Below are 13129 nucleotides of genomic sequence, written 5' to 3'. Positions count from 1 at the left end.
GTTAGTGCTATATTTCACAGCTGCTCAGGAAAGCTAGGATGGCAGAGCAGGGAAAACCTCCTTCAGCTCCCACTTCCTTAAATCCCATTTTAAAAGAATGAACTAAAGCTTTCGTTACATGCACTACATTTTCAAATGCAAATTTGGCATAAGCCATTACTGTAGGCCTCTCCCTTTCTAAAGGCTAGGTCTCTTCAGCAGCATCAGGGCAACTATCTATACTTTAAATCGGAGATGAAAAACAAACCCAGTTTAAAAAAAAAATGGTTTTGAGTGCAGCTACAACCAAGAAGCAAGGGTTGGAAATGACCTGGATAAATGTGTTTGCCAATGAAAAAGTTAAGAGTTTTAGCCATTACCAGCTGACAACTGATTTATTCTTCAAATATAAAAATTAGGAAACAACTAGAAATGGCTTTATTCTAAAATGACTGGGAACAGATCTAAAAATTTTATTACAGTGAAAAAATTGAGAAGCACGGAATGGATGCTTTTAAGAGGCAGATATGCAGCTAATATAAATCTTCAATTGAAAGAGAATTTCTGCACCACCTTGCAACTCTTTCTTAAAAGTAAACTTTCCTAATTAGGAAAACATTTAGGTATTCCAACAAGCCATACCTGCTCTTCTGCTATTCTTGAGGTGTTCTGAAGTTTTATTATTGTTTTATTGAAAGCCTTCTGCATTTCTTCCATTTGCTTTCGGTACCTAAAACAAAGAGCGTAAAGGTCTGAAGCGCTAGTTCATAAAAATCCTCAGCACTAGACTTGTCTTCAGAAAATACAACTATGCCAGCAGAAAACTTCTCTTTGCCCAAAGAAGTTTTATTTAAACATCAAGTGGTATTTCCTTTTAAGTTACACACAAAACAGATGTGTCTCAAACTTTTTTTGTGGGTTTTTCCCAAGGTTAAAGTCAAATCTATCTCAACACCTCAGAGCTTAGCACCAATTTACTGGAATTCACTATGTAGAATTCTCTGCAAAATACAACTGTCAAGACAGACAACACAACAGTAAATATAATGAAGAGTCCCTTCCTTGGAACAAATTCTGAAATGGGTATGTTTCCTCATTCTCCTATGGCTAAGGAGCACCACAGAGAAACACTAATAAACATACATCCCTCACAGAAAGTTCTTGGTTCTCTCTCCATGCTCCCTTCTTCAACAAGAGTTATTACAGATAACACGGTAGTTTAAGTGGAAACAATCAATTCAGTAAAGAAGTCATTGTAGGTCTGTGTCATTCAGTTTAACAGCAACAGGAGGATGTGCCCTTTTGTTGAAAGGATCACAGACAGGATTAGTGCTTACATCCTGGCAACACTTTATCCTTTAAAAAAACCCACAGCAATATTCCTCAAAACAAAATAAATGTGATTGTATCTGAAATACAGAAAGGAAACCCTGCCACCCTCAGACATCTAGGCCTCCAGTAGCTACCTAGGATTAGGTACTTTTCTCAGTTTTCCATGAAGCTGTGATTTAGGTTTTACTCCGCTTACACTGTACTACTTTCCATATGTGTATGTTCCTTTGTATAGTTGGCTAAAATCATGTTTACATATGGTAGACTCTTACCAGTCTTTTCTTAGACTTACCTCTGACTAAGTTCTTCTAAATAACGGCTGCTGAGAGACATGTTTACTTCTAGGGCTTTTATGCGATTATTAAGGCGCATGAAGACCGATTCCTTTTGATTAGATCCATGAACAAGATTTCCGTTAGCATAGCCCAGATCTGTTGAATTCTGCAATTCTGCATAGAAGTCTGTAGCTGTTCTCTGCGGTCCCCCGGAGACTGGAATCGCCATTAAAGCTTCTTCAGTTGCCTGATCATCCTCCTTTGTTTCAGCAGATACAGAAGACTCAACAGGAGGCAAAACAGGTTTCTGCACTTCTGGAGTGCTTTCCTTTCCTTCTGCAGCATCACTGGCTAACATGCCCACTGTATATTCAGGTTGCAGAACAGTCTCTGTAGGCTTTAAAATCACTGGAGTAGCAATAGTCTCTCTCGTGCTCATCTCCTTTACCTCAGTGGCCACAATGGTCTCAGAAGCTACAGGGTTTTCTTCTGCAACAGAGCTCTCAGCCTTTTCTGTTTCTGCACTGATCTCAGCTATGTCCACCTGGGGAGTCACCCTTGGTGCTACCTGGCCTGCATCTTCTTTTGCAGGCTCCAATGCCATGTCTGTTGTTGGCAATGGCTTAACTTCAGAAGTAACTTCTAAGAGGAGGGATTGAGAGACTGTTTGAGGATGGCTTGGTTCCAGTTCAATTGAATCTGTGGTCTCATTACTGATCTCCTCATGGATCACACTGCTGAAGTCAACTGCAACAGTAGATCCAGATGGTTTCTCAACTTTGCTGTCTAATTGCTCGCGCAGAGGCTCATCTACTGACATATATGTAGATTCGGTCAGAACTGCCTGTGGCTGCTGAACATCAGGAGAGTAATCTTGCCCTTGTTTACCTTCAGTTTTACTACGCTGCCGATGCATGGCTACTGCAACGGAACACCATTTAAACAGATATTCTGAAAAGGTGGAAATACAACATGCCGTTGCCATGTCATAGCAGTACTTTTCTGTCTCAAATTCAAACCATGCTGATGCTTCTTCTTCCTGATCATCACTGGGCAGCAAGGTTACCGTTGACTGGCTTGTATCTTCTTCATACTCTTGTACTAGCTGAACAATGGGACTTTCTTTTGTCAAATCCACAATTAATTGCTCTTTATCTATCTGTGGAATATCTGTAGTAACAAGTCTGCAATGGAAGAGTTAAAGGTGGAATGTTACTTCAACAGTTTTACATGCCTGCTCTGGAAGACTGCAAAAGTAGGATCTTTTAGAAAATTAGCGAAGCTTATTCCAGTGACCAAAGGCCAGTTTGGATACAGTCAGAAATTCTGTAAGTTAGCATTTCCTCTGGTGTTTTTCAATCCTGATTTGCAAACAAATTATTTCAACCTTTGCTTCTGAAACAACAAGACTTCTCAATTGCCCCTTCCCTCTCAGATATTGCCCCTTCCCTCACCCCTGCAAAAAGTCACCAGTTCAAATATCACTAAGTTCTTACATAGTAAGCATCTTACTCTTCTGCTGCAATCTTCAAATGCAAATGCAAGAATCACAACCTTCCCACTGACCTTCCTCAGTCTCTCAACAATCAGTGCGCTAAGAAACCATAAAACCACTAAATACAGCACAAATCATGTCTTAACATTTAAGAGCTAGAGTCTCAGCTCTAAGTAGCCAAACCAATTCTAAACAATTTTAATCAACTGAAGAAAAACCAAACCCATAGAATATCTACATACAACTCCTCCTCCCAACCGAATTCCATATCTTTGCACACATATTTTCATCAAGGAAAGCCTAGCAAAAAAATATAAGCTTCTAAACCAGAATTTTTGTCAATACAATTTAACTTAAGATTCAGCAACACAGCTTACATTCCTAATTAGTCTCCCTTGCAGGATGACAACCTGCAAAACCTGGAAGAATATTAAGTCAGATTCCACCCAAGAAATCTGCAATAGCCAAGAGCAAAACACTCCTCCTACTTCTTCTAAACAAAGTAATACAAACAATTGAGACAGTTAGTGATAGATTTTGACATTTAGTCAAGTGTTAAAACAAAACATATCATAATGGAAATAGCTATAAACAGTAACTAAAGCAATAAATTTCCCTGGTTAGTACATTACAGATTTTACCACATACTTGCCTTTTTACTTGTTTAAGGCAGTGTGCCATATCTGAGCATTCTACTACCAAAGATTCCAGACTAGTGCATGTTAAGTCTCTGCTAGGAACACACTGAAAAAAACCCGAACACCAATCACTTACTCTGGGGAAGGAACAGGAGTTGGTTCAGGCAGTCTTGGTGCAGCTGTTGAAGTTGCAGGGGTGGCAGTGACATTTTCAGACACACTTTTGTTCCCTGCTGCAGGAAGGAGGAAAATGTGAACACAAAAATTCAAGAACCATGTTTGTTTTCAATTAATTTGGGGGGTTGGGGTTTGGTTTTTTTTTTTTTTTTTTTTTTTTTTAGATTATTAACTGCACTACCAAATTAACTGCAAATGCCATTCAAAGTTATTTGCATGAAAGTGCTACTGACAGTTTATGCATACGATGTTATGGACAGTCTCAAAATATTTCCAGGAGGAAGCAGCAAGTAAGATTTTACAACTGAAGCTGGGTAATACAGAGAGTAAAGATCTCAGAATACGGCTGAACAAACATATATGTTATCTTTCTGTCGGTTCCCTTCTCAGCAAATTCAGCATCTTTGTTCCACTTTTCACAGTCAGTAGGATTAAGAAGTCTATGGCACTAATCAGGTATGCCATAAAAGGTGAAAAAAGTCATTTAAACATAGATCATCCAACTCACAAAAATTTAAACAAAATAACAAAAAGAAATTAAAACTTTCAAGAATGCTTTTCATTTTAAGAAAAAAGCAGCCACAACCAAAAAAACCCCCCAAAAACCTTCAGCTTCAGACGACTCTTCAGTTTTGGCTCCGAGCATATTAGCAGCAATATTCACCATACTTAGGATAGCATCTAAAAGAGAAAACAACTAATCAAGAAGAGGACATATTCAGAGGGTCCAGAGTTTAGCACCACTGCGGAATCTGCTATTTTGTAACACTCACTTGAAATGAATCAGAACACAAGGACATAAAAAAATCCCGTTGTTCTATTACACTGGATACCTCTGTTCCTTTTAAAGGCTAAGTTTATCAGTTAGAAACCTGTATTTGAAAACCCGTATCTAACCTTTACCAGCTAGACCTTCTAACACCAGTGAGAAGTACTCACTGATCATTAGTCCACTGAAACCAAGGAACAGTAAGACAAACAGAAGAATATTTAAGCATGGAATTTTCTGACAATCTGAGTGTGTAAGCCACTGAAGGAGGAGGTCCCAAGCCAGAAATTTAGAGCTTGAACACTCAAATGGAGGAGCTCTAATAAAGACAGGTTGGATCATTTGTCATAACAGCAATAAAGAAGTGAGTTGAGAAATGTCATTTGCTAAATGAGCAAGACAGAATTTTGCCTTTGAACCCAGGATGTCCACAGCAGGACAGACACAGAAAACTATAGATTCATTCAAATTAAGCCAGACTCTTTGTCATTTTGCATCATACCTCCCTCCTTAATCCTGAATCTTACTTTCAGCTCTGACACTACTGCAACATAAAAATTCTAAATATTTTAAGATTTGAAGAAGAAAATCTACACTTTACAGGCTGTTACTTGAATGCAGTCTAGATCAGTCAAAATTCACAGAAGTAAATGCAAAGAAGGTCTGCTCTATATTGACACATATATTAGATACAGCTAACTCTTTGGTCTTGATACTGAAAACAAACATCATTGCCAGGCTTATTTAGCAGATGAGGAACAGGGAAAGAGCATCTTATTGTAAACACACAAAAGTTGGCCCAGTTTTGCCCATTTCTGCCCCACCCACCAACATACATCTGTACTACATGTCACATGGATAAGTTAATAAAGTTAGAGAGGCATTTTAAGTAGTAGTGACAAATTTCTTAGACTCCAGGAAGATCTATTCAGAACTTTGGTTCTCCCTTTCCTACAAAACATGTCAGAAAATACATTCCTGAATTACATATTTATCTGGGGCTGTATTCTTTGAAAAGTCGTGATAAACAAAAGATGTTAAACTTGAAGTATGAATGGTTTCTTACTATTGATGGAGAAGTAGAAAAAAAGAGGGAGAATTAAGAGTTCATATAGAAGCCTGCCAGTCTAAGAGAATGGCAGGAGGAAGAATAGTGAGCTACCCTCACAGGTTAGACTAGCAGAAGACTGCAAAATACTTCTTACGAGATCAAATGTCTGAGAAGCCCACTATCTCCTCCTCAGAGGACCCTCTTCCTCACTGTGTATCAGTCTAAGACAAATGATGCAAAATGGAAGTCCATCCAAGCATGCACATATAAAAAACCCACCACAAAAAAGACACCCACAAACTCAGTATTCCTTCAAAAAAAGGGACACTGACTACCCTGCCAGAGATGAAAGTTCTTAATAACAAGATCCACCAGGCAGAACTAAATAATGATCACTGCAATGTTTCAGCACTCAGCTGTCTTTCTAAAGCACTATCAGTAAATAGGTGTTTCAAATTTTTTAATCCTAGCTTTAGTACTCTAAAAAAACCAACAGAAAAGTCACTGCATTTTTCAGGCAGCAAACAAAAAAACTTGCAATACTACACTTGCGGACAGAACATATGAATACCTCATCAAGACAGCTTGAAGACAGAAACTTTGAAAGTCACAGATAAGAGATAAGCAGTGTCAGGGAAGAATGTACTGCTTTCTCTCATCTGTGAGAGATCAACATTTAGAAATAAACTGCCTTTTCCACTATATATTTCCCCTTTGAAAACTGCACTAAGCTGTGCAATATTCCTAGCCATGATGTTTTTGTTCTTAAGTGACAACTACATTCTAGGAAATAGTAGCAAAGAACTCTGCAGCTCTGATCTACTATGGGATGAAAGGAAAACCTGAGCCCAAACAGCATTCATTTTGAGTGCAAACCTACGCTACAGTAACAAATCTTCACTAACTGGAACAGAAGGAAGAGTGGTACAGTGTAAGAGCTCTTTAGAAGTTGTGTGGCAGCTGATACTATCCTAAATAATTCAGCAGTTAAGATTACCATTAAAACTGAATATTCAAGTATTCTTAACCAAATAAACCCCACATCTGGAGGTTTTCCAATGGAAGAGTGACAAGAGACAGTCAAGAACCATTAGTTCTCTCAAAAAAATATACAGCTCTTATGAAGAACATAGAAGCTACAATATTTACATAAAGCCTTCTGAGAAACAGTGTTCTCCACCCCTTCCTTTCAGGCTGTACAAAGTAAATCTTTATATTGCCTCCTATAAATAAGGCAACTTAATTAAGCACAGATTTCCAAGTTCTGAATAATTAAGGTTCTACAGCACTTTAGTACTGGTTATTTACAGCCCTATGTAACATTCATATTTTTAAGTGCTCAGGATCCTTAAGTACAGAAAGCAAAGTTTCCAAAAAACAGAGATCTGGAAAGTTCTAATTTTAGAACACTTCAAGAAGGATACCCCAACTTCGACTTGCTACTATTTGTTCCTATGCAATTAAATAGGAATCATAATAAATTGTTTCAGCAATTTACTCAGAAAAATAAGAGTCGTAGCTGTTGCATGACAAAATGTCATTCCACTTTCAAGTAGCTCATTTTGCTTCAGCACAGCAATGATTTTTCTAATAAATCATACTCACTTGTAGCAGAACCAAGGAGATTTTTGGAAGATTTTTCTTCCCCTGTATTGTAATCCAACAGATAATCTATGTATAAAGAAGAACACTTATGACTATCAAAATTAAACATGTCATGGGCATAGAAAATAAACCTCAAGATTTAACATGTCATTCAACTATGTCAGTTTAACAGTGTGAAAATAAAACAACAGAGATAAATGTCAGAGATTACATACTGAAATATCAAGCTCCAAGCAATGACAAATCCAAAGACAAGAAACCCAAAGAGATCCAGGGTTCAAGCTTCAGTTTCCCCAGGATTCAGGACATACATGCAGCAAACAGCTCACTGAGCTTCATATAGGGTTATCCCCCCCATGACAGCTGGAGGTAGGTTATTAAATAAATAAATATTAAATAAAATATTTTTTGTTTAAATACAAAGTCTGCAAGCCAAAATAAGTACCTTCCCAATTGCTTGCAGCATTGATCATACAAATAATCTCAGGAAATGGGCTATGGACACTAAGAATAAAGCTGTTCTGTGTGATCTGCTTTGATTATTTTAGTTATCCTTTACTACTGTCAGCACATGAAGATATTATTGCCTAGCCTGCCAAGTGAAATAGACTTGTTACTAGCATTTTAAAGTAACCTTCCAATAGTTACAACACATTGTTTAAAACTTAAAAGGATTGTTGGATAAACCCAGAAATGCTGAAATACTGTCAACAAGACTAAGAGTAAATTTAGCAGTCAAATCATTTAGCATATGCAGGAAACAACGAGTCACCAGACTAGCACAAGACACGTCTGAATGGCTAAAAATGCAGAAGTTATTTGCTTACCATAATCTTCATCAAAGAGTTCTTGTCGTTCAGACTGATACTGAGAATCAGCTATTTCTTCATACTCTTCAACCATGCTAGTACCAAATACCCTATGAACAAAGTTTTAAAATAAAACCCTAATATTAGTCTATTAATCATGTAATTACTTGACATAATTGATAATTAGATAAGTAATATTAACATTATATAATATGTAGCAAATAAATTGGATAAGCAATAGTTGCCTTCAGTTAACCAAGATCAAGCAGCAGGTATGCTTACTTTCTCAAACTTGTATCCAAAGTCCATTGCATGCTTTCAAGTGCTGCCCCAAAACAAGATCCTGTTTTTAATTCTAGTAATGCCAAAAAGACTTTTCTTCCTTTTTAACTTGAACTCATACCTAGACTTCCTGTCTTAACCTCTCCATGAGCTCTTACATCTCCTCTTCACCTTCACCTTCGACTAACTTTAAGAGTATCTATTCATGACTACCTCACTTTGCATGCTATATTCGCTTTGACCCGCTCTGCCAAAATCAAATCAATCTAATTTATAGCAGTCTTGTCAACCGAAAATACAGTTTGGCTTATAACACTAGAGTTCCCAGGTTTAAACCCTGATGTAGCTTTGATAGGAGAACTGAAATTGTTTCTTAGGAGCAGTACAGAGGCTGATTATTCTCTGAACTACACACACACAGTTGTTCTGATTTAGATATTCCAAGCATTACTAACTGTAAAGCTGCTGCAACACAGCAGCTTCTCAAAAGCACTCACCACATCTGCTCTTTTTAGTTCACCACTTGTTCCTTGTTTTGCTTGGTCAGCCTTGAAATGCTCGTGTACTCCTATAAGGCTGCTCATGCTCCTACTTCCTAACACCTCCCCTGCAAATATAAACTATTCCTTACACACTGGAGAATCAAATCAAAAGATTCAAACCTTCTTTAAACAGATGTGAAGTGTGCTACGCAGCAGGTAATTTAGGCCACTACTTCAATTCACAGTATTTCAAAATAACTTAAACTGAAAACCAGAATTTGTTGCCCAACTATTATTAAAACACACTAGTCCTTAACTGCAAGGAAGTAGAAAAGACAAAGCAAAACACTTAAGATATTACCTTATAAGACTTAAAGGACAAAAATGTTCTGATCCAAAGTGCGATATCAACTCCACCTAAAGAATAAAAGGTACTTAAAATAAAACTCCAAAGACCCATAGAGTCAAGAGCTCATTTAACATATACATCCAATCTTGAAATTGCAAGTTTTGTAGATTGGGGGGATTTGTAGATTGCCCATAACAGAAAAGACTCCAAAAGATTTGTTCTTGCCATGCATTAAAGTGCTGAGTCACAGCAGAGAACACCCCAAGCCCCATGCATTTATCATTCCAAAAGAGGAGGCTGCTAACCTTTATGTACTTGATGAACATCTGAAGCGAGAGAAAGGAAAAGACAAAAAAAAAAAAAAAATGTCAGTACAAAGGCTGAACACATGCCACAGGCAACTACAGAGTTGTTTTGGTTTTAATTCAGTACTATAAATGCCTAAGAAGACAAGTTATGAAGGATAAAGTTGCAATACTACTTCATCTGCCTTAGGCAGCAAGATTTAATTTAGCCCTTGTTACCTTGCAGATAGAAGGTAACATGCAACGAGTGTTTTATTAATGAATTTAAGTTCAATTTTTCTCGGCAGCATGATTGAGACAGAATACTGAAGTGTGTTAAATTTACTAAGTGTATTTTTTCACTTAAAGAGCACAGATTACAGAAAGTGACTCAAAGGAAAAAACCCTTCATAGCATGCATTCTATGGACTGCTGCTGCTTCACGTTCAATATAACATGCTTCAATTTATAGAAACACTACTGGAAGAAAATGTATAGAGCATCTGATGATACATTTGGAAGCTTCAGTCATCAGTGTATTTTTAGTGAGAACTTGACTACACACTGATAATTATTTAATCTAAATTAATTCGCAAGTGTAGAATGCATTTATTAAACCACTATGTAGACACGACCAATGAAGGTCTGTAATAATCTGCGAGTGAGATCAAGATTCCTATTCCCATACTCTTACAAAAAAAATTCCATTCTTTTTGATACAAGTTCATTAAGCCACTTCAAAAAAAAAATCAAACTTTTGAAAAATTTTTTGGACTCTTCTTCTGTGGACTAGGCACACTTAGAACTTGCTTATGTCTTGTGCTACAAAGTAAAAACATTACAAGAACAATCCTTTGAAAACTTTACCATGCTACATTATTCAAGGCAGAACACTGTATCTGCCAAGGGATTAAGCGCTGAGGCAGCTAGCGTAATTCTGGAACTTCAATGACAAGCAAGATTCCAGCTACCTTAAGGCATTAATTCAGCCAGAAAGCAGAATTAAAAATAAGTGAAATCTTTATCCTGTGATTCATGCAGAATTTCTGGGTAGAGAAGTTAGATAACTATCATTCATAGCTACTTCTTCATGAAAGCACAAATCGTAATTAAGTAGCACAAACCAAAAAAAGTTGGTTTTTTTTTTTTTTTTTTGAAAGCACCATAATTGGAAGATAACAGATCACTGGAGAGGACCTAAAAGTCTGTATTTTATTTGAATTTAAACCTCCACTATACCCCAATATTTTCACAAAAGCTTTTATCCCAGTCCAAGTACTACATTATTCATGGAGTTTTATTCTCTTTGAGTATCCTGAGTAAAGATAGCTTGCAAAGTTTTTTCGAAGGCAGAGAGATCATGGCAAGTGCTCCTGTAGCAGTAAGCCTAAATAATTTGCATAAGTTGCAGTTACAATTTAATAACTGCAAAACTGCACTTCGAGTCTATTGATGAGAACCAGAATTCAAATGCTTACTCTTTCAGATTCACCTAAAACTGTACAGCAGAATACAGACAAAAGTATCAAGAATGTGTATATTCTAATCTGTGCTCCAGGGAGAGTGTGTGTGTATATATGTATATATGTATATACACACACACATAGCAGATACAGCCAAGAGACAAAATAGGTTGATACTTCTAATCTTATATTCAGGAGACGGTTGGTTAAGTCAAATAGAATAGAACACTGTCTGGAGTTTTCTTAATTCAGATAGCAACTAAGTATGTACTTGGACACAAGGTAATAGGTGCTTCCCAAGATCCTCTCAGTTACCATTATGAGGAAGGTAATATACTTGTGATTGTGTGACAAGGGTTTAGTACATGGCCAATCATACTAGGGCTGCTAACGAAGCTAGTGCAATTAATGGCAAAGCATGCTTCGATAACATGTTTCTCTAGATGCTCTGTTATACAGGGTAAGCCCAGCAAACCTTTCCTGAGAAGCATGGATGCTCTTGCAGTGTTAAGTTACCTTAACATATTTTGCATACATCTGTTCATCCAGAGGAAAGCTTTGGACATTTCTCTCATCTCTGGCATGGAAAGTACCTAGTTTAATCCATTTGTTTGTGGGATACCTAGAAAAGAAACAATGGCGTCAGCTAATGAAATGCAAGAACCCACTGTTTAGACATTTACTGAAGTTCCTCAAAATGCCTTTTCACAGGAAAAAAAAATGAATTTTTTTTTCAGTTGCAAGATAGTGACAATGTGTTTTTTTATGGAAAGAAGAGTTGCAAGATAAGACTAGTCCCAACACAAAACCTTGGCAGTACCTCTTCACAAACTTAAAACAGTGTGCAAGCCCTTGAAGGATGAAACCCTCTACTTGATCCAATTACTGAAATTCAACTAGCCTACAGTAAAGTTTCTGGAACTGAAAAATTCACCTCAGATGAACACTGAAGAACATGACACACAAGTGACAGGTTGTAAATATTATTGTAAGCAAGCAGCCAAAAACTGTGAGCAAAGTAGAGTTAGAAATAGGCAACAGATCACATGCGGTAAATTAGAATCCACATGCTCTGAGCACTGAAGAAGAAAGTGAGTTTTTTTTGATACACTGTGCGAATGCCCCCTCTTTCACATACCAGAATAATCTGCTTACTCCCAAAAGTACTGGGGGTACAACATTGCCTATAACACAGTAAAGCCACCCTTTAATCAGCTGTTCAGCCAACCAGTAGTATTCTTACCCCTTCCACTTCCTCAATAGTGTACTTTTTTTTGGTAAATAGTTTGGGGGGTTTTTTTTGGACAGAGTTCAGCATTGAAGACAGTTTAAGCCATGTGAAAATGGCCTGAATGACAAGGGAGGAGACAGCCTACAACCTCAGTGGCATTCTGGTAAGGCACGTTCATTTTATGATCTGCCATCTGCTACCTAGCTACTGTATAATTTCTACTGCTTCATTCCTACTTTTCAACAATTTTTTCCTTTTCATTTTTAAGGTGGCAAAGAAAAAAAAAATACAGGAAGCATGGAAAGAACTCAAACCATGTATTCGAGGACCTCACAGATGCCTTTCCATGGAAAAAAAAATGCTAGCAACCGATAGTATACACAAAGAAAATCCATGTAATTTCACAGTGAATTACACTTTGCATAATAACAAGCATACAGAGATCATGTTTTACGAAGTCATCCATTTAATAACTATTTCATTTTTCATTCAGAAGGCCAGGTTTTGATAACATACCTGTCACTAATAGACACCAGAAAGTCTTTAGGAGTGGAAGAGAATAATTCATGATTTGCAATGTCAAGCTGCTTTACTTGGACTGGTTCACACAGCTCAATAACAAACCTTGAAGACAAAAAGGAAATTATTAAAAAAATCACTTTTCCTTCTACAATTACAATCCTCAGTCCTCTACCTTGTTACTGCATCCTTCACTGGGTATAAAAGAACATTACAAAAAAGCCGTACAATAAGGAGGCATCATTTGTTGCTCCCTTCAAAATCACTAGTGACATTTACCTGCATATCTAGCTTAGTAACGCTAGATAGCACCTGTAGCTACAAAAGCTTCATCCATCTTGTACTCAAAGGCAAAAAGTCACAGAACTAAAAACTAAGGATAGCAAACA

General features: G+C 37.1%; 1 protein-coding gene across 3 annotated transcripts in view; it reads right to left on the bottom strand.

The window, feature by feature from the left end:
- Positions 1 to 13129, bottom strand: part of SUCO (SUN domain containing ossification factor) — a 47903-nt gene that overhangs the window by 7284 nt on the left and 27490 nt on the right. For 2 of the 3 annotated variants that reach the window (XM_075508055.1, XM_075508057.1), the window contains exons 10-19: positions 12738 to 12845; positions 11507 to 11612; positions 9549 to 9569; positions 9256 to 9311; positions 8149 to 8240; positions 7322 to 7387; positions 4503 to 4577; positions 3856 to 3952; positions 1604 to 2770; positions 622 to 709 (exon numbers count right to left, since the gene is read on the bottom strand). In XM_075508055.1, coding sequence (XP_075364170.1) covers positions 622 to 709; positions 1604 to 2770; positions 3856 to 3952; positions 4503 to 4577; positions 7322 to 7387; positions 8149 to 8240; positions 9256 to 9311; positions 9549 to 9569; positions 11507 to 11612; positions 12738 to 12845 — 1876 coding nt within the window. The remainder of the gene's footprint in view (positions 1 to 621; positions 710 to 1603; positions 2771 to 3855; positions 3953 to 4502; positions 4578 to 7321; positions 7388 to 8148; positions 8241 to 9255; positions 9312 to 9548; positions 9570 to 11506; positions 11613 to 12737; positions 12846 to 13129) is intronic. The other variant, XM_075508056.1, reaches the window with a different exon arrangement.

Source organism: Mycteria americana, chromosome 7 (assembly GCF_035582795.1).
Source record: "Mycteria americana isolate JAX WOST 10 ecotype Jacksonville Zoo and Gardens chromosome 7, USCA_MyAme_1.0, whole genome shotgun sequence".
Lineage (NCBI taxonomy): Eukaryota > Metazoa > Chordata > Aves > Ciconiiformes > Ciconiidae > Mycteria > Mycteria americana.
This window is presented reverse-complemented; position numbering and strand designations above follow the sequence as displayed.